At 42.5% G+C, this 27,336-nt stretch overlaps 1 protein-coding gene, 1 non-coding gene and 1 pseudogene across 9 annotated transcripts in view; 1 reads left to right on the forward strand and 2 right to left on the reverse strand.

Annotated features, from left to right (window-relative positions):
* FRMD4B (FERM domain containing 4B) overlaps positions 1-27,336 on the forward strand; it is a 375,185-nt gene that overhangs the window by 149,658 nt on the left and 198,191 nt on the right. For 3 of the 8 annotated variants that reach the window (XM_069561664.1, XM_069561666.1, XM_069561670.1), the window contains exon 1: positions 25,684-26,228. The exons of 4 other annotated variants lie outside the window; for them this stretch is intronic. In XM_069561664.1, coding sequence (XP_069417765.1) covers positions 26,067-26,228 — 162 coding nt within the window. In that variant the 5' untranslated portion in view covers positions 25,684-26,066. Of the gene's footprint in view, positions 1-25,619; positions 26,229-27,336 lie in introns of those variants that run through there. One more of the 8 variants, XM_069561665.1, reaches the window with a different exon arrangement.
* Positions 7,217-7,862, reverse strand: LOC138424556 (ras-related protein Rab-2B-like; annotated as a pseudogene).
* LOC138424941 (U6 spliceosomal RNA) lies at positions 15,820-15,923 on the reverse strand. The gene has a single exon (XR_011251036.1). It is a non-coding gene; the product is annotated as a U6 spliceosomal RNA (small nuclear RNA).

Below are 27,336 nucleotides of genomic sequence, written 5' to 3' on the forward strand. Positions count from 1 at the left end.
GAGAAGGAAATGGCAACCTACTCCAGTATTCTTGCCTGGAGAATCCCATGGACAGAGGGTTGCAAAGAGTTGGACACAACTGAGCAACTAAACAGCAATGACAATTCCTGAACTACGTCAGTAAGATCAGTATATACTCCTCCACAAACCCCTAACACCTTTTTGTTCATGTGGCCAGGAATAAAAACCTCCCAATGCCTGGACTCTAGGAAGGGAAAAAAGAAAAAGAAATCAAGTGCCTGATGTTTGTAAAGGAAAAACAGTCTCGTTCACAGCCTGGTCCATGCTGACACTTCTGTGGCCCCTCCCTGTTTCTGGAGCCCTGAGAGACACTGCTAATCAATCACTGCACTCTTTCCAACTGAGCCTCAGATTCTTCAAAGCAATGCCCAGGCTGCCACTACCAGTCAATCAGAGTTGGCATTGAAGTAGAAACTATTTTCCGTCTGTGGTCCAGAGAATCACCTAAGACAACAATCATGTTTATAAATAATCCTTGCACATCCTTTGGGTTGCCATGTCAGAGACGGACACACTATCTCCCTTTAAGTCCAGAGTTGGAACTTAATCCACTGTTTTCTGTTTCTTTGATTAAGCACCAGATGAAGTTGTTAGCTTGCGATAAGGAATCATGTTATATGAAAAAATGCCTCCACTTCTTTTTCCTTAAGAGATTCATTACACTGTGCAGTGCTCGCGCTGTGAGAGGTACCCAGGAACTGAGGCCCACTGAGAATATTCTTGAGTAGCATGTCAATGTCATTCTCATTGAGTGGCTTCCTAGGTGGAATCACTGACACTGTTCCTGCTCTTTCTCTCCCATGGCTAATCCATTCTCTTTTAGCCAGGCTCCTGTTGAATTCATAATAGGTAAAAACACATATACAGTGTTGCCAGGGACTGAAATGGAGGTATCTCTATCACCACATCTTCTTAAAGCAAGCCGAATTCCAGGAAGTTCCTAAAAGACTCTTCAAATGCTGGAGCAGATACCTGCTCAAGCACAAACATTAACCACAGTGGGTAGGAATTGGCTAAAGACAGGTATCCATTGACAGGTGTGGGGACCTGCCCCTTAGACCGTATTTACTGCAACAAAACTGACCCTGAGGGAACCAGCTCCTGAGAAGGTGACAGGGAAGTCGCAAATGAGAAAGTGGCATCGCTTAGCAGTTTCTCGCTATTTTCATCTCCAGAAGTTGGAGAAGAGGCCAGGAAGGAAAGCGAATATTTCACGAAGGAAATGGGGCTTAAGGGGGCAGTTGGTTAGAGAGACTTATTCCTTCCTACTGGCTAGGGAGCATCTGAGCTCTAAGGAATGATAGCTATTCACTGGAAGAATCCAGACGCCCTGGGAAAGTTTCTTTGAGCCTCACACCGTTGGCATCTTGACAGCAAAGTTTTATGCACCGCAGTAGTGTTGACTGGAATCCTGCCGAGCTTTTCCAAGAGCCATTGTTCATCAAATTTGGGGCTTTAAAAGTTGAGCCATTGAGAGTGTGAGCATGCCTTTGGTCATTTAAAAACATTAAGCTGACCTTGGGAAAAGGTTTTAGCATTTGCACCTTGTGATTTTTTGTGTCCTACTTCTGGAAATAGTGTATGATTTGCCTTCCCAAATGGCAATGGTGAGGACCTTTTTAATGATGGTTTAAGCTTTTAGGTTTATGGGATTTCAATAAAATTAATAATGTGGTGTTGCTGATATTCTTTGAGTGAAAAAAGCAATGTACTCTTTCCTGGAACAGATAAAGAATTTAATAAGTATTATACCCAAGGTGCTGTATAAGCAAACATTAAAAACAGAAGATAATATTATTTAAAATCACATTAATATAAAGGCTGTTACTGTTCATATGGTGCATATCTTAGGGTACTCTTTCACCAAGAGGAACCAAGTTCAATTAAAATTTCAGTTGGATGGGCTGTCGTGGAACTAGAAGGCCCTTTCTGCAGACCAGAAACCTAATTTGTCTTTGTTGTTAAGTGGCTCAGTCATGTCTGATTCTTTTGTTATCCCCATGGACTACAGCCCAACAGGCTCCTCTGTCCATGGGATTTTCCAGGCAAGAATACTAGAATGGGTTGCCATGCCCTCCGCCAGGGGATCTTGCCAACCCAGAGATCAAACCTGCATCTCCTGCATTAGCAAGTTGATTCTTTACCACTGAGCCACCAAGGAAGCCCACTAGAAAGCCAGATACCATGGATTGTTTGATTTCTGGCACAAATGAGGGAAGGACTGGGGAATAAGATATTGGAGTAAGCTTGATGTCAGGGTGTGTTCCAGAGCTTGGGGACTGCAGCTCAGCCATGGTTCTGCCTTAGCTTGGGGGTTGGTTTGCCTCCTGGGCAAGAGACTTTGTAGAAAACATACGTTGTTTCTGCTGCTTGCCAGCCCATTATCTCCTTCCTCTGGTACGGGAACTTCCTTCACCGCAAGAAAAGTTCTCTCCGCACTTTCAACCAAGTTGTTCAGTAGGGGCCTGCCAATCAAGATAGCCTGCCCTCCTGGACCGTGGAAGGGCTCCTGCTTCTGGCTGAGCCAGTTACTACACTTACACCTCCTCCCTGCACCCTGGCCACAACTGGCCACAATCCTTATGAGAATCATTCAGCATCCTTTGCATGACTTAACCTATGGGAGCTGGCAGGGAGTGTCCTTTCCTCTCTGATTAATAGGCTATAATGGGCTTCCGTTGTGGCTCAGCTAGTAAAGAATCTGCCCGCAATGTGGGAAACCTGGGTTTGATCCCTGGGAAGATCCCCTGGAGAAGGGAAAGGGTATCCACTCCAGTATCCTGGCCTGGAGAATTCCATGGACTCTTTAGTCCATGGGGTCGCAAAGAGCTGGACACGACTGAGTGACTTTCACTTCACTTCACTTTTTCAATGATATGTACCTGGAGCTGCCTGCCTTTGGTTGTAGTTTTTACCTTGCTGAGGTAGCACACCCAAAAGAATGAATGAACCCCGCAAAGGAAGCAGTGGCCAGGGCAAGGAGAAAGAAAAAGTTCTTGGCATCCACAAGGCGTGTTCTATCCTGCCTGTTCCCCAGTTTCATCACAAAAGCCCATAAATATCCTGTTTTGCTTAACTCAGGATTATGTTTCTGTCGTTTGCAAGCAAACAGCTTTAACAAATAAAGCTAGCACCCCAAATTTCTCTCCTAGGCTCATGGACTGCATTTCTAACCCTTTCACTCCTGCCTGCTTTGGCAAGCTTTCTTTAGTTGCCTGTTACCATGTGAGCACTGTGATGGGCCCTGAAGATAGGAAGAGAGTCAGGTAGCGAAATCTGCTTAGGCACATAGTCATGGTCCCTGCCCTCTCCAGACATGAGTGGGCATAACAAGACCTCTTGCACCTTGTTCCATCCCTGTGGAGTTTGGGGTTATGAACCATGGACTCGCCTTTCCCTAGGCCTTGTCCTTCTCTGTTGATGTCCTCATTCCCAGCTGCTCACATGAACTTGGCTTTCTGTCTTTCTTGATGTACTCTGTACCCAGATTTATTCAGCACAAAATACTAAATTCACTGCTTCGTCCTAACTCTTGGCCTTTGGTGAGTTTTTCAAGTCTCTGAATCTACCCTGCCACCTTCTAACCTCTCTAAGCCTCAGGTTTGCCATCTGTAAAATGGAGGTAGCAATAGTACCTGTTTCATAGTTGTGGTGAAGATGAAATGCTTAATGGATGCTTCATAACAAAAAAATCAATATACAGTAGGAGAAGTGATTATCTGATACTTCCAACTCATAAACAGATTTAAATGTAGTATCACATTCATTTCATCTTTTGTATGAAAGAAAATAAAGCTATAAAAAAGATTTTTAGATTAGAAGGGCTATACATTTTTAATTTTAATTTTTCAGAATTATATTATTGGGCAGAAAACTCATGGGAAAAAATAATTATGCCATGTATTTCCTTTTCATACTGTTAATGGGGTTCAGAAAACTGAGATCATGGCATCTGGTCCCATCACTTTATGGCAAATAGATGGGGAAACAGTGGAAACAGTGACAGACTTTATTTTTGGGGAGGCTCCAAAATCACTGCACATGGTGACTGCAGCCATGAAATTAAAAGCTATGACCAACCTAGACAGCATATTAAAAAGCAGAGACACTACAGCTTCAGAGAACTTGTCCACCATCCAGTGAGCAAGGAGGCCTGGACCAAAGCCTTAGGGGTATGGCCCTCTTCTGTGTTTGTTCCCTCCCTGTGGGCTCTACCTTGGCCCTAGAGATGGTGATTGCTGCTCATATCTGCTATTCCTGTGTTCTTTAGAGTTCTCTTTACTCCTTATGAGCCAGTCTCCCATTACTTCAATCCCCCGCTAGAGTTAATGATTCTTTATATTACATTTTCCCTATTAAAATTGTAAAATAAATAAATGTAAATTACGATTTAAGTACATTACATTTTGAATTACTTTTCTATAAGTTGTGAGATGTGTGCTGAAGTCCATTTTTCAGTTCTTCATGTCCATTTGTTGTGGTTTTATTTCTTCTTTTCCAATATCCTTTTCTTGGGATTTTATTCATAGACAATAATGTCATCCACAAATATGGAAAAAAAATTTTATTTTACAAAAAATAAAAAATAAAAAGCAGAGACATTACTTTGCCAACAGAGGTCCACCTAGTCAAAGGTATGGTTTTTCCAGTAGTCGTGTATGGATGTGAGAGTTGGACTATAAAGGAAGCTGAGTGCCAAAGAATTAATGCTTTTGAACTGTGGTGTTGGAGAAGACTCTTGCGAGTCCCTTGGAGATCAAAACCAGTTAATCCTAAAGGAAATCAGTCCTGCATATTCTTTGGAAGGACTGATGCTGAAGCTGAAACTTTGGCCACCTGATGCGAAGAACTGACTCATTAAAAAAGACCCTGATGATGGGCAAGACTGAGGCAGGAGGAGAAAGGGACGACAGAAGATGAGATGGGTGGATGGCATCACCGATTCGATGGACATGAGTCTGAGTGAACTCCGGGAGTTGGTGATGGACAGGGAAGCCTGGCATGCTACAATGCATGGGTCGAAAAGAGTTGGACACGACTGAGTGACTGAACTGAACTGATCTATTTCCTGTTTGACTTTTTCTTAAAAAAGGATCTAGAAAAAAATACGTTTAGGAATAGATTTGTCTCTGATTCTAGGTAGAATTAAAATGTGCAAAGGGGGACCAGTGTGTGTGCGTGCAAATATGTGAGTGTGCACATGTGTATGTGTATAAAATAGAGGAAGAATGCTATATTTCACAGATAAAGTACATATGAACTTGTAAGGTCTGACTGTGTCCTTAAGCCACTTTTATTTTCCATGTGATCGCGTTAAATGCATATTTAAGATTTCTACACTGGAAAACCTGTTGAGCCTGTTTCTCTTCTCTGTGAAGGATCCTGTGACTGTATTTGAATAGTTCCTGATATCTCATAGTCTCAGGGGGCAGCAGTAATGGCAGGAATGGGGTCTACTCTTCCACTTATCTAGTGAGAAAATGTTCTCTTCTTCCTTGTTGAAATCCTTGTCACTGAACACGTTTTCTTTGCTAGTAAAGGGCCTCTGGTAGAAAGCTCCCTTATGTGGCATCCCCTGCTGCATTTCCTATTACACGAATTCCTTCCTTGCTCAATAAAAGTAATTGCTCAGTTAGGCCAGTTTTTTTTTTTTTTTAATGAGCAGCTTGGATACATGCATATATTTAATAATGAAACAATTCATCGACAACCAAAGAAAAAAAAAAAGAGAGAGAGAGAAATTCACAAGACCGCAGTGCTGTGGAAGAAAATGAGACATCAGTATAGCAACTGACCCAGAAGGCTGCATGATAAGTACATCAAAGACAGACTTGACTAGGCTAGTATTGTATGCTCTTCAAATGGAGAAGTATCCACTTATTTGATTGCTTGGAAGCAGGCCGCTTTATTGTATGCTGCATGGAATGGAGGCAAAGAGCCAGGGAAGGGAGAGACGGGAGAGGGAGAAGAGCAATATAGAATCCAGGGTAAGCAGATAGAAGAGACTGAGATGGAATTACAAAGGGATGACTGTAAGGCTTTTTGTTTCCTCTGCAGCCGAAACTAAACCTGTTCCAAGTCTTTGTCAAATTCAGTGATCACAGGAGTAGCACTAGGCACTATGAAGGAATGGTGGAGGAAGTAGTTTACAAAGTAAAAGGATACCAGGGGTTCCTGCTCCCAGGGAGCTTAGAACCTATGTGGGGAGACAGGTTCCACGCACAAAGCTACTATAAAACATACTTACAAAGTAACATAAATACAAATAAATATACATATGAATAAACAGTATTTGCAAGCTAAAAGGTACTGTGTCAATAAGTGTTCAGAAGCCGCTAGGTCAGTCCAGGAAGGCTTTCCAAAGGAAAAAAACATGGACTCCGTGAGTATAACAGTAGTGTGCAGTAGGGCCTGTGCAAAGGCGTAGGAGTGGAAGCACATATGTTATGTGCAGTAAGCAGATTAGCTTGATAGAAAGTCTAAATAGGTCTCCTTAAGAAGTGAGTGGGATAAAACTGTAGGAGTCTATTTGGTGAAAGACACTGACTTATCAATGTTAGGTCTGGTCCCTAAAACAAAACAAACAGGGAAAGATGTTTTCTGTAGATAATGACACGAAGTGGCTATAGGTCCAGGAGCAACTCCACTGCTCTCAAAAGTTTTGTGGTTACTCTGAAGCAAGACAAGCTAGAAATGGGATGGTGGAGAAGTGTTCATCATCCTTGAGCAGCTCAGGTAGAAGGAACTGCCTTCTGCAACAATTCTTGCATAGTGGCAAGTGAAAAACCTCAATGAAATCCCTAGACTTAGGCCCTACGGCCCAACAGGCAGCCAGATCCCAGTCACCTCAAGGGCTCAAGCAGAATGTCCTAGACTTTTGTAACTAATTCTTGGTGGGGAGTAGATTGTGTCTGCTTATAAAAGAATTTATTTTTGAAATGCCATGACAATCAGCTTTGATCCTTACATTGTACAAATTAAAACAGGAGGATGAGAAGAGCCCTAATTTATAGGGAATGCTCATGTCCCTGAAGAAGGACAGGTCAATAACGGCCCAAATTCGCTTTAAGTGGAGAGGCAAAACATCACACCTTGAAAAGAGGCTCTTCTCAGCCAAAACATGTAAGACCTCTTTCTTTAAGCCTATTGATCTGAAGCTGTTCCAGGAAGGAAAAAAAGAGTCCAGACCAGTTGTTTAGCAGCAGGCACAGTCAGCCCCCGAGTCACGAGAGCCCCGCTGGGAGGCACTGGGTCCCACTGAGGTTGAAATACACTGCTGGGGGCCAATCTTGATGTCATTTGCCTCACTGTGGACATCAGATAAACCCTGCTGATTTTCCTATATATGTCTTTGGCTGTGTTAATGAAGGCCTCCTCAACATTGCAGGCTGTTTGGGTTGAAGTTTCCATGAATATAAGTCCATGTTCCCGAGCAAAGGCTGCTTCTTCTCTCTTCACATCCCTACAGGACTCTAAGTCACTCTTTTTCCCAATCAGCACGATAACCATGTTGGAACTAGAGTGCTGCTGGGTATCCTCTAACCATGAGGTCAGGTGGTTGAAAATTTCACGCCTTGTAATGTCGCACACCAGCAGTGCACCAGCTGCTCCCCTGTAGCAGGAATGGGTGATAGAACAGAAGGATTCTTGTCTACCCATATCCCAGATTTGCAGCTTGATTTGTCTTCCATCAATGCTGACCATACGGGCCCCAAACTCCACGCCTATTGTGAAGTCGTGGACCGTGGTTGGAACTGCTTGTCTGTAAACTGCAGGAGACATGACTTCCCCACACCTGTTTCCCCAATGATGATGTACTTGAAGAGATAATCATAAGTCATTGTCCCTTTCCTCTGGATTCCATATCCGCCCAGCTTCTTAGGCCAGCTTTTTAAATAAGGATGGTGACAATCCTTCTGAGTTGTTGGACATTAGGGTGGGTTGATGAGTGTGAAATTCATTATGGCAATGTCTGGAACACAACTTCTTAAGAATATCATGAAGGAGTCAATCTTTTCTAAGAAATGTCTGTGCCCATTTCAAGCCCCTGAAATCATGTCAGACCTCAAAGCACCTCTGTGATCTGAGCAGTTCACATAAATGAAGTGGTGTGGATCTTACCTAGCCCTTTAGCTGTACGCATAGGATCCACTGGATTTTCTACACGTCTGTCTGCTACTGCCGTGTCCTCTGGTACATTCCACAGACACACAGCACTGTTCCTCCTGCTTCCTGCATACTATACTTAAATTTCCTCTAATCCAGATGTTCCAGCATTTGTGAAACAAAATAATCCCTTTGGATCTTCTTCAGCTGTTCTTCAACCAGCCATTTCCATACTTGTATCTCACTATATCCTTATCCCTTTCGAGTGCTGTATGTCAGGTATGATATAAATAGTATGTTGAAGTCAACTGTGCCTGACACCAACAAGCATCAGCTACCTTAATGTCATAGTGTCTGTTATCTGGCTTGCTCCTTGGTATTAGATGTCCAAGAAGTCTAAGATTGACTGAGAAATTCACTTTGTATGTCATAAGCTTGAGAATTGATTCAGTTTAGCCTAAATATGTTAATTAAGCCCCTGCTGTATATGGAATGGGCTTCCCTGGTGGTTCAGTGGTAAGGACCCCACCTGCCAATGCAGGAGATGCGAGTTTGATCCCTTAGTCTGGAAGATCCCCTGGAGAAGGAAATGGCAACCCATTCCAGTATTCTTGCCTGGAGAATCCCATAGATAGAGGAGCTTGGCAGGCTACAGTCCCTGGGGTCACAAAAGAGTCAAAGACGACTTAGCAATTAAACAACACTAATATATGGGATATTAGATTAGGCTCTGAAATACAAAGAAATATAAATCATACATCTTCCCCTTGACAAAGCTTCCAGTCCAACATAGAGTGTATTGTTAAAGATTTCCTCAAGTAGAGAAGCCACACATATTAGTTGGCTTAATTTTAAAAAGGAAACATATAAGCAGGCATCCTGACACATCCTCTAGCACATACACACAATACTTGGAAGCCCCAGGTTTTCTTCTGGGTAATTGTCTTGCTCAAAGTAAGCTTCTGTATTGGCTTCATTTGCAGAATGGCAGCAAGAGGGCTCTAGCAGCTCCCCAGCAAGGTTTCCAGAAGGCCCCTCAGGAGACGTTCCCTTAGGTCTTAATAGCCAAGACTGGACGGGAATCATTCAGTGAGAAGAGGGGGATTATCCTGACTAGTTTAGGCTAATCATTTTGGGATGGAATCGATTTTGGGTAATAGCCTCATTACCATAATAGTTGGTTAGAAATGAGAAATTACAAATTCACTATAATGTGGCTTGTACTATAATAGGAGTCTCTGAGATTCCAGCAGTGTTTCTACGTAGACTGCCATGTTTAATCACTTACTGATGAAAAACTTTTTTTTTTTTAAGCAAAAAGCTGTTCTGAAGTCTGTACAGATTATAACAATTGTATCCCCCAGTGTCTGCCTCTGTGCTTGTTATACTTGGAGTAATGTGTTCTCCTCATCAGTGTATTGGGAGATGTCCTAAGAGATTATGGGAAACCCAAACTAAACATGTACATCTTCTGGGAGAACCATTTTACTTTATTTTTGGAAAGAAAGTCAAAGATACATGATAAAGAAAATCAAAGATACATGATAAAGAGTACCTCTATGTGTACTTTTAGATTAAAAATTGTGTATTCGATTTCTGATTGGTAAAAATTTTTAGGAACCTCCCCCTAGTCCCTGATGGTACATACCCACTCCCCTTTACCATGTTTAACAGTTTACTTGGATGGAATAGTAAAAGAGGTTTCCATAAGCTTTCATTGTTGTGGAAAGAAATTTAATTAATCTAGATGCATTTCTTTCCACACAACTGTACTTAAGTCCAGATGATGGGCTTTTGAAAAATCTTCCCCACCTTAATCATGATCTGATGTTCACAGTAGTTATACTTTATCATGGTAGTTGCACTTTAACGTGTAAATATAATGTTTGTATTTTGTATATTTCTATTCTGAATAGCTTATTTACTTTAATGCTTTACTTTCTCTAAAATTGTATAATAGTGTATATGGAAAATGGCATTCCAAACAGGTAAAGAATGCCTCTAACTGTTGATATTGTCTCCACTCTTATAGTTAATCAGTTAACAGACATAAGTATTCTGTTTTAGAAATAGAAACAGAGAACAAATCCACTAGGCTAATAACTTCAAGTCTTCTTATCTTGCTCATAGCATAACTTGAAGTTGTTGAAAGAGAATGAGTTTCTGAGCATCCCAAAGCACTCTTGAAAGGGGGTTTAGAGAACTAAGCCACTTAGGAGGACAAATATGTCTTAGATAATCCCTGCAGCTACTGTCAAGACCCATTTGAATCAGGTCAAATTCAAATTAAGATGGTTCAGTGCCAGAGGTCTTACAGATCACTTTCTTTCTGAGCAAAAGTGTCTCACACTTAAGCCATCTGAACACTTTCCTGGGTCTCAACTGTTTTACCCCGTTGTTGGTTTTCATCCAGTGATTTGCCCTAATCCAATATACCAGCTCTGTGTTTCTCCCCTTTTCTTCCTTGGAAAATGCTTCCAGACCTAGGGAGTAGGTTCCAAGCCTTGTTATTCTTGGCTCTCAAACCATCGTAAGTTCTCTCTTAAATTACATCCAGTTGTTTTTTGTTTTTTTTTTAATGAGAAAAGGCTCTCCTTCTGTAGAGCCATGGATTGCTTTTACATTTCACAGAGCATATGGTCAGGTGGTGAAATCAGGCATTAAGTAGGTAATTTTAAATGTGATGGGTATTATGAGAGAGAAGGATCAAGCTGGTGTGATGGAGCCACACCAGCTTCAGGGGACCAACATTTGAGCTAAGGCTTGAAAGATAATCTGGGGTTTATTGGATGAAATCCTAAGGTGGAAAAGAATGTTCAGGAATTAAGGAACAGCAAATACAAAGAGGCTGAGGCAAAAGAGTTGGAACCCAAAAGAAGACCAGCACAAGCTTACAGTTGGTAATAGTGGTGGTTTAGTCGCTAACTCATGTCTGACTCTTGTGACCACATGGACTGCAGCCTGCCAGGCTCCTCTGTCCATGTGATTTCCTAGGCAAGAATACTGGAGTGGGTTGCTATTTCCTACCCTAGGGGATCTTCCCGAACTAGGGATCGAGCCCACATCTCCTGCGTCTCCTGCACTACAAGCAGATTCTGTACTGCTGAGCCACTAGGGAAGCCCAGTATGGCTTTATATGACAAGACAAAACCTGAAACAGAAACAGTGGTTAAAAGGTTTTTGAGAAAGTCATAATTAGATCTTGCCATTTGAATTATTTACTGATGTAACCATCACTTTATCTCAAGCAGAAACTTTAGACCAAGTTGAATGAATATAGAGATGTTAGAACACCAATTAATAAAATGCCCTAGGATTTCTGGAGAAGGAAATGGTAACCCACTCCAGTATTTTTGCCTGGAAAATCCCATGGACGGAGGAACCTGGTAGGCTGCAGTCCATGGAGTCTCTAAAAGTTGGACACGACTGAGCGAGTTCACTTTCTTTCACTTTTCTGTTTGATCAATGCACCCTGTTCTGAAGGACACAAAAGTGAATGAAACAGAAGTGCCCGGTTTCACATGGGGGCACTCACTCTCAGGTTTCTCCACAGATTAAAATCCTAAGGCTTTCCGAAGTGGATACTGGACAACACACACACCAGCTTGCTCTTCTAAGCCAAAGGGACTGTGATGAGTGAAGTACCAAATATCAACGCACTTGGCAATGGATACAACCAATCTCATTTGCTGCTTAAACTATGTGTGTGAATTGTGGACTGTTGATATGGAAAACAGCCCAACAATTACTGCAGTTAGAATTCTTTCCTTAGGACTTGCTTGTTCAAAATATGTTTTCCTCCCCTTAAATCCAGTTTTACCATACTACCTTGAAAGGCTTCTCTTGCAGTATTAATATTTGGATTCTGATTTTATTGTATTGCCTTTACCTGCTATTACTTTATTCTTCCTGAATAACTTTTACCTACCTACATACAGTCTTTTCTTAGATAACCTAGACTCTGTAGAGGTTTCCCCTTTGGGGGAAGGAAAAGGGCAAAGCTGCCATCTACATATCATTTTTGTGTGGTTAAGACAAAAAGGGCTGTTTCCTCAGAGTCCTGAGTTAGGGCTTGTCCAGCAGAGCCCAGGCAGGCTAGGTTATAACCTGCACTCACTACCCTAAGCCAGATGCCGTCATGTAGTAAACAACTTGAGAAACCTCACATGGAAACCCTGGAAATGAGGAGCTGGGGAACAAGGAGGAGAGAGAGACTGACATTTCATTTACTGAATAGCCTCTTGTATGATTACATGTGCATTTCAAAATTAGAAACGGAAAAGCAATATTTGCTGATATAGAAAACCAGGGAAAGAAAGCATCTCCCAGAATAAATTAAAATCTTTCAGTGCTCCCAGCTCAGAAATCACTATTGTCAATGATTTGATACATTTTCCTTTAGTTTTTTTCTATCCACATATACTCCGTTTCACAATGAAATTCACATACACTACTTTTTTCCAGTTTTTCTTTTCACTTTGTTTTGTGCTGTAGGTATTTTGTCCAATCAAGAAAAATGTTAACTCCTTTTTCTGAAGATATAAATATTGCATGCTCATTGTAGAATATTTAGCAAATACAGGAAAAGGATTTAGATGTGTTTTAGGGGAATTCTCTGGCAGTCCAGTGGTTAGGACTCAGCACTTTCATTGCAAAGGGCCCAGATTAGATCTCTGGTCAGGGGACTGTTAATAAGATCCCAGGCACAGCAGGGAAAGTGTTCTGTGGTTTTTAACCCTATTTTTTTTTTTTTTGGTAGTAACTTTACTAAGATGTAGTTCACGTACCATAAAACTCACCTGTTTAAAGTATATACTTCAATTGCTTTTATTGTATTTATGAAGTTGTGCCTCCATCACTACATTCTAACTGAAGTATTTTCATTGTCTTAAAAAGAAACCCTGTACTCATTAGAAGTCACTTATTTCCCTCACCCCTTCCTCCAAACTCAGTCCTGCTGCTGCTGCTAAGTCGCTTCAGTCGTGTCCGACTCTGTGCGACCCCATAGATGGCGGCCCACCAGGCTCCCCCGTCCCTGGGATTCTCCAGGCAAGAACACTGGAGTGGGTTGCCATTTCCTTCTGCAGTGCATGAAAGTGAAAAGTGAAAGTGTAGTCGCTCAGTCGTGTCCAACTCTTCCTGATGCCATGGACTGCAGCCTTCCAGGCTCCTCCGTCCATGGGATTTTCCAGGCAAGAGTATTGGAGTGGGTGGCCGTTGCTTTCTCCGCCCTCAGTCGTAGGCAACCGCTAATCTGCTTCCTGTCTATATAGATTTACCTAATCTGGACATTTTAGATAAATGGAATTGTAAAATATGTGGTTTTTTATGACTGGCTTCTTGCACTTAACATAGTGATTTTGAGATTCATCCATGTGTAGCATAAACCCTTTTCTGAGGGAGGTACTTACTTTTCACTGATTGCTTGATTTATTCATGTACCACAAAATTCACCCTTTTAAAGTGTACAGTTTAGTGTTTTTTTAATATAATCACAAGGTTGTGCAGTTATCACTACTATTTAATTATAGATAATTTTCATTACTGCCCCCGCTCCCCTGCAAAGAGACTCCATACCCATTGTCAGTCACTCCCCAGTTCATCCCTCTAGTCACTTGACAGCCACCAGTGCACCTTCTCTCTCTGAATTTATGGCCTCTTTGTCTAGCTTGTTCTATTTCTCAGAATGTTTTCAAGATTCATCCATAATATAGTGTGTGCCTACTCCATTCTTTTGTTTTTAAAAAAAAAATTTTTTATCTGACTGTCAGAACTTAGTTGCAGCATACAGAATCTTTGATTTTCATTCAGGCATGCAGGATCCTTAGTTGTGACATGGGGGATCTAGTTCCCTGACCAGGGATCAAACCTGGGCCCCTGCATTGCAAGTGCAGAGTCTTAGCCACTGGACCACCCAGAAAGTTATACCGTGTGTTATACAGCCACTCATCAAGTAACATTTGAATTGATTTCACTTTTAGCTCTCATGAAGAAGTTGCAATGAACATTCATGTCCAAGTTATTCTGTGAGGAAATATTTTCAGTTTTCTTGGGTATTTACCTCATTTCTTTTTATTGCTAAATATCACATTATATGGACATGCTGCTGCTGCTAACTCACTTCAGTCACGTCCAACCCTGTGTGACCCCAGAGACAGCAGCCCACCAGGCTCCTCATATGGATGTACTACCTTTTATAATCTGGTCATCAGCTGATGGACAAGTGGGTTTATACCTTCAGGTTATTGTGAATAGTATTCATTCAAGATTTTTTAAAAACACTTGTTTTCACTTATTTGAGGTGTATACCTACGAATGGAATTTTGGGGTCACATTCAAATTCTATGGTTAACCTTTTGAGAAATAGACAGTTTTTTCCACAGCAGCTACATGATTTTACATGACCGCTAACAACATATATGTCCCAATTTCTCCATAGCCTCACCAACACTTGTTACTGTGCATTTTTTTGTCATCACCATTGTAATAGCTATGAAGTGGTATATGTCATTGTGGTTTTGATTTTTGATTCCCAAATGATTAATGGTGTTGAGTGCTTCTTCATGTGCTTACTAGGCATTCATATATCTGCTTTAAAGAAATGTATCTTTAAATCATTTGCCCACCTTTTCATTGGGCTACTTGACTTTTTATGATTGAGTATATTTCATTATATATTTGGTATGTAAGTTCCTAATTAGATATAAGATTTATAAATATTTTCTCCCAGTTAATGGCTTGTCTTTTCATTTTTTTTCATAGCATTTTTTGAAGCACCAAAGTTTTTCATTTTGATGAAACCAGTTTATCTGTTTTTGTTACTTATGCTTTTTATGGCATATCTAAGAAACTACTGCCAAACTCAGCATCATAAATATATAAATACTAGTCTGTTTTCTTTTAAGAATTTTATAGATTTAGCTCTGACTTTTAGTTCTGTGGTCAATATTGAGTTAATTTTTATTAATGGTGTGAGGTAGGAGTTCAGGTTAATTCTAGGTGTCCCAGCATCACTTTTAAAAAGACTGTGTTTCCCATAGGATTACACTGGCACTTTCTTTTTTTTTTTTTTTTTTGAGAAAAACATGTAAATTTTATTGAGTTTTTACATGTACACAGGAGACTTCACAAGAAAACAAAGGGTCAGAATAAGTGACCAGAGCAGGAAACTCATAACTGTTGGACAAAGAAACAATAAATTTGTGACCAACTGCCAAGACAAAGCAGTGTGGGCTAGTGGTAGTAAGTGGTACAGAAATAACTAGACGATAAGGGTGACTTTTTTTTTCCTTTAACTTTTTTTCCCCCAGAATTTTAAATTTATTTTTCTAATTGAAAGATAATTGCTTTACAGAACTTTGTGGCTTTTCTGTCATACATCAACAAGAATCAGCCACAGCTTCTTTATCCATTCATCTGTCAGTGGACATCTAGGTTGCTTCCATGTTCTAGCTATTGTAAATAGTGCTGCAGTGAACACTGGGGTACATGTTTCTTTTTCAGTTTTGTTTTCCTCAGGGCATATGCCTAGGAATGGGATTGCTGGGTCATATGGTGGTTTTATTCCTAGCTTTTTTTTAAAATATAAATTTATTTATTTTAATTGGAGGCTAATTACTTTACAATATTGTATTGGTTTTGTTGTACATCAACATGAATCCATCACGGGTGTACACATGTTCCCCATCCTGAAAAAATATGGAACGCTTCACGAGTTTGCGTGTCATCCTTGCGCAGGGGCCATGCTAATCTCTGTACCGTTCCAATTTTAGTATATGTGCTGCCGAAGCGAGCACTACACTGGCACTTTTGTCAAAAATCAGTTGACTATAAATGTGAGGGTTTATTTCTGGACTCTTGATTCTGTTTCATTGATCTGTATATCTACCCTTATGCTAGTACCACACTGTCTTGATTACTGTAGCTTTGGAGTGAGTTTTGAAATGTGATCTATTGAAAGTAACAAAACCCAGCTAAAAGCAGCTTGAGCTATATAAGATCATTCACTGTTTACATCTTGTTACAAGTCATCTGAAACTAGGCTGCTCCTGAGTTTGTCTGATATGTAAGCGGTGTCATCAAGCACCTGGGCTTTTTCCACTCACTTTTCTACCATCTTTGCTGTTAATATATCCTCTTGGTGACAAGATGACTATTATAGCTCAAAGCACTGTGTCTTCATACAACAGTATCCCAAGCAGGAATCAGGAAATGTGCTGAAAAAAATTCTTGTGTTGTTCCAGTTCTTCAAAGAAGGAAATTTTTTCTAGAATCCTTAACAAAGCTTTGCTCTATATCATATTGCCTAAACAGGGTGTCATGCCTTCTTTTAGACCAGTCACTTCATACCAGAAAATCCTTCCATCTCACAAAATTAGAGTCTCTCAAAAGGGAGTAAATGGCTAATGGATAGATGACCAACATTATTTGCCAAAATACATAAGCATATAAAGAATAAGCCAAAATTATCCATAAGTCCACCAGACTGAAACATAAGAATGGATCTTTTAGGGTAAGGAGGTCTACCTTAAATTCCTTCTGTGCTAGGTACTTGAGAAATAAAACCTATTTTCTTCCTCTGTTGTTGACTCAAGACCAGATCATGTAGTTCATCTCTTCATTCCTTTCAAATACTTACTGCCTGGAGCTCTCTGAAATCTTGGTCTAAAGAATACACAACTGCTGTCTCAACTTTATAAAATATTCATAATCCTTGAGCCTTGTAGCATACTGCTTTTGGCCTCTTTATCTTCTTGTACACAATTCATTTTATAGTTGAAAACAGTATGTCGCTATTACAGACGTCAAGTTAATTTTAGGATAGCAATGCACAAGAAGTACTTTTATGTCTTTTTTTTTTTTTTTTTAATGCTTGGCTTTGCTTTTATTTAGCTTTTACTGCTTAAGGGCCAAATAGTTGAAATTCTTTGCAATAATCCTGCCAAACCATTCTGTAGTTTTTAGTAATAATGGGAAAATGATCTGTTTTTATAACCTGTTCCCCGTATGTGTTTGTTAGCCAGATATACCTAGCTTTGAGAGATTTTACTACTTTTAAGGCCCTTCATCTTGGCTGATTTCTGTTTTTCATTTTACTACAATTGTTTGTACATAGGTAGTACAGTTAATCTTTGGAAAGTCAAGAGTTTTCATTTATTCTTTTATTTTTCTTATACCATTTATTTTATAGGAGTGAAGGTCACTGGGTTTTTGGTAACCATTCTCTTATCGTGAATAAAAAATTCAGTTACTTTTCATTACAGATATTTTTTTCTTCTCATCATTGCTTTATTCTTATTTAAACTGAGTAAACCCAAAAGGTGGACATATTGTCATATTAAGTTCCTGGATAATAAATAAGTCCTGGAGCCCTCTGTACCCTTAAATTTTAGTATTAGGCCAAAACAAATGATAACTTGTAAATACAAAAAATCCATTTATTTCTCAATTAAAGTAGGACTGAAAAATTAGCTGTGCCATTGAAGATGCTATTAAATGCTTTCTCCACAGATCTTCAGCAAATCACCCAGCTTTTCTGTGCCTTGGTTTCTTTATCCATGAAATGGGGACAGCAATATCTTTCTCCATTTGACCTTGGGAGAATATTATGTGAATTAATTGATGCTATGTACAGAGCTGCCTTTATTTATTTAGGAAAGGGTGCTATATAGACCAATGTATTTTTATTTTATTTTTGTCATTGGTGTGCATGTAAATTAAGTGTAAATAGGAGGTGACAAATTATGGGGGTGGGAGGTAAGTCACAAGATTGCTATTTTTTCTTCTTTCAAGAAGAAGGTCAGCCCATATATGTGCTGCTATATATAAAATAGGTAACTAATAAGGACCTACTGTATGGCACAGGGAGTTCTACTCAGTACTCTGTAATGACCTATATGGGAAACGATTCTGAGGAAGAGTGGCTTTGTGTGCACATATAACTGAGTCATTTTGCTGTACAGCAGAGACTATAACCCAATAAAAATTTTTAGAAATTAAAATTCTTTAAAAAATAAAATGCCAAAAAAGAGAAAAAGCATTTGAAAGTGCTTAAAACATATATTAAATAGAAAAAGTTATAAAAAACAGAAAAGAAGGTTGGCCCTTTCCCTCTTATCTATGTGGACTTTCTTGAAGCCTTCATCCCCTCTAGTGTTTTCCCTTCTGCAGCAGTGACTTCTGAAACTTGACTTGGCAAAGCTTCCAATGTCTGTTTAGTGGATTAACTAGAGAAAAATGGACACAATGCAGGGTCTAATGTGTTGCTTCTTTTTTCGTATTTTTTCATCCAGTGAAGATAGCATACCTCCTCTTCCCTTTGAGCAAGGAGAATTTGATTTAATAAAATAACGGGTGAGATTATCGAGGAAAGCTGAGAAAGTTTTGTGTGTTTTTTTTTTTTTTTCCTTCTATGAGTGGAATGAGTTTGCCAAAGAAAGGAATATAGATCTGGATAGATACCTTGCTCCTGGATATTGTTTAGTTTGCAGTGGTTCTAGACCTCTACGGTTCCAGAAAGTGGATCAGAGTCCTAAAGGCAGCTGCAGGACTTAACCAGCCTACTGGTCAGCCCTCAGCAACGGTGATAATGGCTGATACCCTCCCCTCCAGGTCTCTGCATGTTCCCATCCACCTTCTGCTTCTGGCCAAGACTGAAGGATGCTCCTTGCTCTCCCAGCCCGAGGGAAGGAGAGAAAGTGAGAGAGGAGTCAGGGGGTTCAAGGGGAAATGAAGCAGAGCTGGTGTCCTGCCAGTCCTCCTGCCTCCTCCCTGGGGCGAGATGTAGAAGGAGGGAGGGCATCCTGACCCCCTGACCAGGGAGCCTGCCTCTGCACAGTTGCACAGCCCTCCCACAGGCCACAAGAGGTGCTTGCGTTGGAGAGGGCACCTTGGCCCATCAAACTCTCACTCTATAGGTAAGGCCTGATCTGGGGGACCTGTAGACGTCATTATGTTGACATTCCTGTGATCCTGGTTAAGCCCTTTCTTCTCTCCCCTCTGGAACTCTGCAGCCACATCTCAGCTGGATTTTCCTGCCCTTCTACTTCTCAAGCAACCTCTCTAACCCTTTCCCCTCCCATCCCTCAAATCCGGGATCCCTCTTGCCATAGAGTCCTTGTTCTTAGTAGCTCATTCCACCTTGGCCTGATATTTGTGTCCCCTCCCTTGTCACCGAGCTCTCCCCTCCTCAGCCTCCAGTTCTCAGCTGCAGCAACACGTCCTCCGGGAGGCGTTCCCTGGCCCTCCCTCCATCCCCGGCATCCTTCATCATGTGTCTCCATTGTAACTGTTTGACGCTGCCTGCTTCCTCTGTGTAACTTCTTCAGATGTCTGCCTTTCTCACCCTTCTCTAAGACCCTGTTAGACAGAAATCGTCTCTGTTTTGTCCTCTTGCGTTCTAAGCACTCAGTTCCCCGACTGACATGTAGTGCAAACTCAATACGTAATTATTTTTAATGAACAAGAGTGTGTATTTTGTGAATGGATGAACTTCTTTCTATATTCACTCTTGAGACAAATAGTCTTTCATCTGTCAGTTCAATAACCATTGATTGATTGCCTGTTATCTGCCAGCCACCCGGGAAACAAGTATGAATAAGGCCCTTTCCTAGCTTCCAGCAGTGGTTTCTGAATGGGCGTGGCTACCACCCCACCTGGAGTCATCGGAAGTGTGTGGAGGTGCTTTTTGTTGATGTCATCATGATTGGGGACACTACTGGTGTGTAGTGAGCAGAGCCTAAGGTCACTAAACATTTTCCAGTGCGTGCAGACACCCCTGCACAAGGAGGGCCACTCAGCCACCCCCCTCCACTCACCTGTAGAGACTCCTTGAAAAGTTTACAGTTCAGTAGAGGAAAGGGGAACGAAAAAGGGCAGTTTTCTCATTGTATGTGTGATGAGAGACTTCTGTAGCAACTCAAGGCCCACTGGAGGAATCAGCATTCCACTTTGGGGTTGATGTAGGGAGAATTGTTTTTGTCCTATGCCAAAGAAAGTCCTCAATGCTACTAAGGAGCCTGTGATTTAAGTGGAATGATAAAGGCAAAAATTAAAATGCCAAGAGATAAATAGCTTATGATTAAAATGACTGCCTCATTTTTATGATAAATATTTTTTAAAGGGCTATGTGAAAATGATAGGAAATGACATTCTGGTTTCTTCTCAATGGGCTTTGAGTACATTACAGCTCTTTGTGACTGTATGAAAACCTTTATAGAGGGATTGTTGCATCTCCAGTCTGCTTTTTGGGAGAAAACAGCAAGAGGGAAGAGTGTTTCCCCCAACAAGTCCTGTGAGAGGAGGAAGAGCAGGGTGTGGGTTGAACTTGACCAGGGTTCCTTGGTGTCCACACCATTGATGTTTTGGGCAGGAGAGCTGTCTGTTTCAGGGGCTGCCCTGGGCATTGTAGGATGTTGAGCAGCATCTCTGACCTCTACCCACTAGAGGCTGGTAGCATCCCCCAAAATGCCTCCAGACATTGTAGGCGGGGTTGCAAAATTGCCCCTAATTGAGAGCCACTGAACCAGACCGTTTTCATCCCCCTGAAGCCCTGTGTCAGACATGGTCTGTCAGAATTCAGCCACACTGGCTTTTCAGCTGTGGAGAGACGAAAGTTTAAAAATATCCACCAGCATGCAATGGACTCTGTCTCTTTTATGGACAGAGGGGACCTCTGGAAGCTGCTGTGATAGAACTGCTTATCTCTTTCCAGAGGCAGGGCTTGGCATTTTGTGCTGGCCTCCTGGCACTGTGCTCTTCTTCCTGCTGATTGCTCAAAGGAGAACCTACAGGAGCCTCGGGGATAATGACAATTTCTCTTTTACGTCTGCAGCAGAGCTCCCAGGAGTATGAGCCATGCTGTCACCTGAAGCATCTTTTTAAGCCTCCGGAGAGAGCTGCAGGAAATTATAGTGTGTTGCAAGGAACTCTTTTGCTAGAGAGGGGGAAAAAAATCCTCTTCTTAAATTTAAAAAAAAAAAAGGCAAGATAATTTTGAAGTCAGCTTGACTTAGCTCCCTTTCTCCAGGAAATTTTAGACCAGCTTCAAGGGTGTGTGTCTGGGAGCTGGTTTGTCCCGCATGACTTGTCCATTTTCAGAAGGATGCCACACTTGGATCATTCTTTTCTCCCCTGCTCCACACCTGGGTTCAGTTGCCACCCACTGTCACCCCTGGTGTGAAGAACTTACTGTTCATTCCCTCTCAAAGTGGTCTTTACCTAGAGCTTTGAACTTCTCCTTCTACAGAAGAAAGCTGTTTGGATAAGAAGCAGCATCCATGTTTATATTGGTGGGTACAAAATGTCTTTTCTTCTCTTGCGTCCAGCTTGGAGTATCTGCTGCTTCTCCAGTTCCCCAGGAAAGGCTGGCTGTGTGATGGGGAAGATCCAGCTTCAAAGAGCTTTTGAGGGAACTTGGAAGTTAAAGACCAGCACCCTCAAAGCCAAGTCACCACCAACTTTAACCTCCAACACACAGAAAGATATAGGAAACCAGATGTAGATAATCAGTAGAGAAATTTTTTTAAAACATGTTTTACAAGTACTATTTTATCTAAGGGGCTTCCCTGATAGCTCAGTTGGTAAAGAACCTGCCTGCAATGCAGGAGACCCCAGTTCAATTCCTGGTGAGAAGATCCATTGGAGAAGGGATAGGCTACCCACTCCAATATTCTTGGGCTTCCCTTGTGGCTCAGCTGGTAAAGAATCTGCCTGTGATGCAGAAACCTGGATTCGATCCCTGGGTTGGGAAGATCCCTGGAGAAAGGAAAGGCTACCTACTCCAGTATTCTGGCCTAGAGAATTCCATGGACTATATGTAGTCCACGGGGTCACAAAGAGTCGGACGTGACTGAACAACTTTCACTTTTTTTTCCATTTTATCTAAGTACCAGTAAATTAATGCTCAAAATTCTCCAAGCCAGGCTTCAGCAATACATGAACCGTGACCTTCCTGATGTTCAAGCTGGTTTTACAAAAGGCAGAGGAACCAGAGATCAAATTGCCAACATCCACTGGATCATGGAAAGAGCAAGAGAGTTCCAGAAAAAAACATCTATTTCTGCTTTCTTGACTATGGCAAAGCCTTTGACTGTGTGGATCACAAGAAACTGTGGAAAATTCTGAGAGAGATGGGAATACCAGACCACCTGACCTGCCTCCTAAAAAATCTGTATGCAGGTCAGGAAGCAACAGTTAGAACTGGACATGGAACAACAGACTGGTTCCAAATAGGAAAAGGACTATGTCAAGGCTGTCTATTGTCACCCTGCTTATTTAACTTCTATGCAGAGTACATCATGAGTAACGCTGGACTGGAAGAAACACAAGCTGGAATCAAGATTGCTGGGAGAAATCTCAATAACCTCAGATATGCAGATGACACCACCCTTATGGCAGAAAGTGAAGAGGAACTAAAAAGTCTCTTGATGAAAGAGAAAGAGGAGAGTGAAAAAGTTGGCTTAAAGCTCAACATTCAGAAAACGAAGATCATGGCATCTGGTCCTATCACTTCATGGAAATTGATGGGAAACAGTGTCAGACTTTATTTTAGGGGGCTCCAAAATCACTGCCGATGGTGACTGCAGCCATGAAATTAAAAGACGCTTACTCCTTGGAAGAAAAGTTATGACCAACCTAGATAGCATATTCAAAAGCAGAGACATTACTTTGCCGACTAAGGTCCGTCTACTCAAGGCTATGGTTTTTCCTGTGGTCATGTACGGATGTGAGAGTTGGACTGTGAAGAAGGCTGAGCGCCAAAGAATTGATACTTTTGAACTGTGGTGTTGGAGAAGACTCTTGAGAGTCCCTTGGACTGCAAGGAGATCCAACCAGTCCATTCCGAAGGAGATCAGCCCTGGGATTTCTTTGGAAGGAATGATGCTAAAGCTGAAACTCCAGTACTTTGGCCACCTCATGCAAAGAGTTGATTCATTGGAAAAGACTTTGATGCTGGGAAGGATTGTGGGCAGGAGGAGAAGGGAACGACAGAGGATGAGATGGCTGGATGGCATCACGGACTCGATGGACATGAGTCTGAGTGAACTCCGGGAGTTGGTGATGGACAGGGAGGCCTGGTGTGCTGCGATTCATGGGGTTGCAAAGAGTCAGACACAACTGAGCGACTGAACTGAACTGAACTGAAGTACCAAAAAATAAAACAATTCCTAATTTTGGTGGTGGTGATCATTTTTTGGGGGGCGGGGGTGCTTACTTTTTGCCAGTCATAGCATATTCATCTGTGTTCATGCTCAGTCTCTAAGTCACATCTGTCACTTGGTGACCCCATGGACTGTAGCCTACTAGGCTCCACTGACCATGGGATTTCCCAGCAAGAATATTGGAGTAGGTTGCCATTCTCTTCTCCAGGGGCTCTTCCTGACCCAGGGATCGAACTTGTGTCTCTTGCTTTGGCACGCATGTTCTTTACCACAGAGCCACCAGGGAAACTCAGTGTGTTATACTTACTCTTTTCCAAAATGGCATGTAGTAGATTCCAATATTATCCCTGTATTATAGATGAGGACACTGAGGCTTTGTGACTTTAAGGAAGTTGTGCGGGATGCCACAGGTCTTCAGGAGCAGGGATTTAAGTCTCTTTGGAGACTTAGCTGCTAACTGCCATTCCCTGCAATAGTGCTTGTCCAACTTCAGTGAGAGTCAGCATCCCCCAGAGGCCAAGTGAGACCTCAGATTCCCTGACCATACCCTGATTCTGGAGGGGACCTAAGAACTTGCATCTAGTTTCTCAGGTGATGTTGATGCTACCGGTTCAGGGACTGCACATTGAGAACCCCTGTGCTACCACACCCCATTGTCTAGAAAATAGTTGAAGCACTGACTTTGAAAACCTTGAATGCAAATCACTGAGGTTGGAACTGACAACTGACATTAGGCCAGTGCACAGGTAGATATTTGCCACGGGGTATCTAGAGCATCTCTTCTGAGAGCATGGTGTCATGAGACAGAGATAATTGACCTGTTGTAGGTTTTATTCTGGTATTCCCTTGGCTGCCCATTTCCGAGAACACAGTCACACTGCATTGTTAAAAAAAATAAAAACGTACCACCATCATCCACTTACACTCATAGGCCCATTTTGAAGTTCAGTAGTTTTCCATTAGAAGGATGACCTTTCATTTTCAAACTATACTTGGTTCATTGTCTTTTGACTTAGTGGGACCTAGTATTTTCTGAGTAAACATTGTGACCATTATCTTGGAAAATATCATCAAAATGCTAATACTGAGGAACACAGAGAGCAGATTTACTGTGAAGAAAGGTGTGCAAATCTTGCATCAGGGCAAATGTCCTCTTAACTATTTCAACAAAAACTCTTAGGCAGTTTTATTAGCAATAACGCAAAGTAAAAGAAAAGAAACATCCTTTAAAAGTTCCCCAATTATGATCACGTTGAAAACCAGGTACTTTGAGGACAAATTTTTTGTGTTCTTTTGACTGGTTGAGTTTCGCCTGAATTAAGATTCCCAAGGCACATTGGAAACCTGAAATAAAGCTGATTTGACTTGTCGATAGTCTGTTCTGAAGCCTTCTGAATTAGTTCACGAGAAAGGCTTTGGCACCTTTACCTTTCTGCCACTTAACAGCAAAGATAACACCCCAGGTGTGAAACGCCGGTAAAATACAGACGATTGTCCTAAGGATGGATTCATGAAAAACCACCACCCTGAAATTTGCTGTGGTCCTGTTGCTGTGAGCAATGTTATACTATTGTTTGGGACTGAAATCTGCACATATTTCAGAGGAAAATAGAGACTAGTGGTATGTGGGACTCCTTGGGCTCTTTTTCCAAATGCCTTTGGGACTATCAATTTCCTGGGGGAGAACTTAAAAAAAAAAAAAAAGCATTCATTATCTGGTGACTTCATGAGTGGTGGAACAGCTTTCTTTGCTTATGAGTGGAAAATAAACTATCTGCCTGTGCAGGTTTGTGCTAGCAGTGGCTGCTACACCTGTGCAGCAGCTGAATTTTCCAGAACCAAACCAAGGATTCTCTTGTGTGCTTCTATTTCCCAGCAAAGAACTATTTGCTAGAGACCAAGAACCGTCTTTGTGTTTCTCATGAGCTGCTGCATTGGAATTAGCGCAATACCAGGGTCGAGGGAGCCTGCTCTCTGGCTGGCAATAGGCAGGTTATTATTTCCTCTGAGACCCCTTGAGTTAGGTGCAAAGGCAGGTTCTGCAATCAGGAGCACACTGTTGCTCTGAGACTGCTATCTTCACCTTGTGGCTTCAGCACAACCAAGGAAACGTTCAGGGCTGTTCCCCCGGGAGTGGGGTCCAGAGGGATGCTTCGGAGGATTTTTTTTTTCCTCTCCTGCATCTCTGGCTGCCGGGAGATATTTATCAGTGCAGGCAGATGCCAAGCAAAAATCCTGTAGTGTAAAGTAAGGTGCTCCCCAAAGCGGATTCGGAGATTGGGACTGGTGTGTGTACGCTCCTGTGTGTGCCTTGTGCAGGACGTGCGAGCCCAGTGCGCTGAGATGCAGCTCTCCTGTTTGCCTGCAAAGAGTCGCTCCACTCCCCCCGCTGCCCAGCGCACTCGGGGAGCGCCAGGGGGAGTCCTCGCTGGTCCGGGCTTCCCGCGCCCCGGGAGCACCGAGGGCTCGCCTGGCGGAGCTTAGCGCAGCTCTCTCGGCGCTGCCAGCAAGCGGGCGGGGTGGACACTGGGCTTCTGTGTGCCCGCCGCAGCCGTTGGCTGGCGGGCGCCCAATCCCGGGGCATGCCGCCCGAGCCTGGCCGGGACGCACCGTGAAAGACCAGTTTCGGGGAAGGCTTGACCCCCGGCGGCCCGCAGAAACCGGCGTCCGGAGCCCAGGCGGCCGGGCCGGTGCGATCGGGCTGCTGCGATCGGGCTAGTTGGGCTGCAGCGGCGGGAGCCCCCAGGGAACCCCCGGGTTCAGCGGGAAGGAGAAGGCATGGCTTCAGTGTTCATGTGCGGAGTGGAGGACCTGCTGTTCAGCGGCAGCCGCTTCGTGTGGAACTTGACCGTATCCACGCTGCGGAGATGGTACACGGAGAGGCTGCGGGCTTGCCACCAGGTGCTGCGGACGTGGTGCGGGCTGCGGGAAGTGTACCAGGTGAGCCGTGGCGCGCGGCGCCCGAGGGCCCTAGCGGGATGCCTGGCGCTCGTGGGAAACCGGTTCCACCTGTATGATTTTATTGTCCCTCTCCCTCCACCGCTTTCTTTTTCAACTACTAGCCGACTGCTCGACTCTTGGGTCAAAAGCTCAGCCGCTGTAGCTAACTGCTGCCTGACAAAGCTTGTGAATTTTCCCCAATGTGTAAGGGGCACCCTCAGTGAATTACCTTTGCTTTTGCAGAGATCTGTTACAGAGTGATGGTGTTCCGGCAGGGCACTTAGCTCAGAAAGCTGTAGCTTTGCAGCAGAGCCTCTTCAGGGAGCAACTTTGACATTCACATGATTCCTTCCTTTTCATTTCATTGGGGGTGACGGTAGGCATTTCAGGGAGCAAGGATTTCACACTAGTTTATGGATTCACACTCCTCTTTGATTTTGCCTTTCCATCAGGCAGCCTCAGCTTGCAAGGCAGAGCCAGGAAAAGCTGATTCTGTGTCTGCTGGCTTTTGGAAGGAAGGACAGCAAATTGTGAACACTTTGCAGGAAGATGACGGGCTGGGGAGGGGAGTGGTGGCCTGGCTGAGCGCTGGAATGCTAACGTTTGGATTTACTCCCTGTCACACAACACAGCCTCTTTATTTCTCTGCTAGGTCCCGTCCTGCAGGCAAAAAATGCTGCAACTTTGTTCAATCTTTCTGGGGCTGTAGCTTCCCTTCATTGTTTAAAAACAGTCATTTGTGGATTTAGAGGTCCTGTGTTTTGGCTGTTAATATCATTGAGGTGGTTTTTTTTTTTTTTTTTAAATCGACATTGCATTTAGGAAGCTTCTACCTGGAGTTTAAAGTATAGCATCACGTTTTCTTTTCTGCAATGAAGAATCAGCTTTGTTGCAGATCCTGGATTCTCCCTACTCTGACCGTGTTCTCAACGTGGCTCTAATTCATATCTCATTGTACTGAGTGCCATATCTGATCAAGCTGCTAGTGTTGATAAGCCATTTTCTTCCATCAGTCAGGCAAAATGAAAAAGACCAGCACCTGGGAGCAAACTGTGGGCGTCTAAAGAACCAGCGTGGCCTTGTCTTCCCTGACATCCACGGCATCCTT

This window comes from Ovis canadensis, chromosome 19 (genome assembly GCF_042477335.2).
Source record: "Ovis canadensis isolate MfBH-ARS-UI-01 breed Bighorn chromosome 19, ARS-UI_OviCan_v2, whole genome shotgun sequence".
NCBI classification, from domain to species: Eukaryota; Metazoa; Chordata; class Mammalia; order Artiodactyla; family Bovidae; genus Ovis; species Ovis canadensis.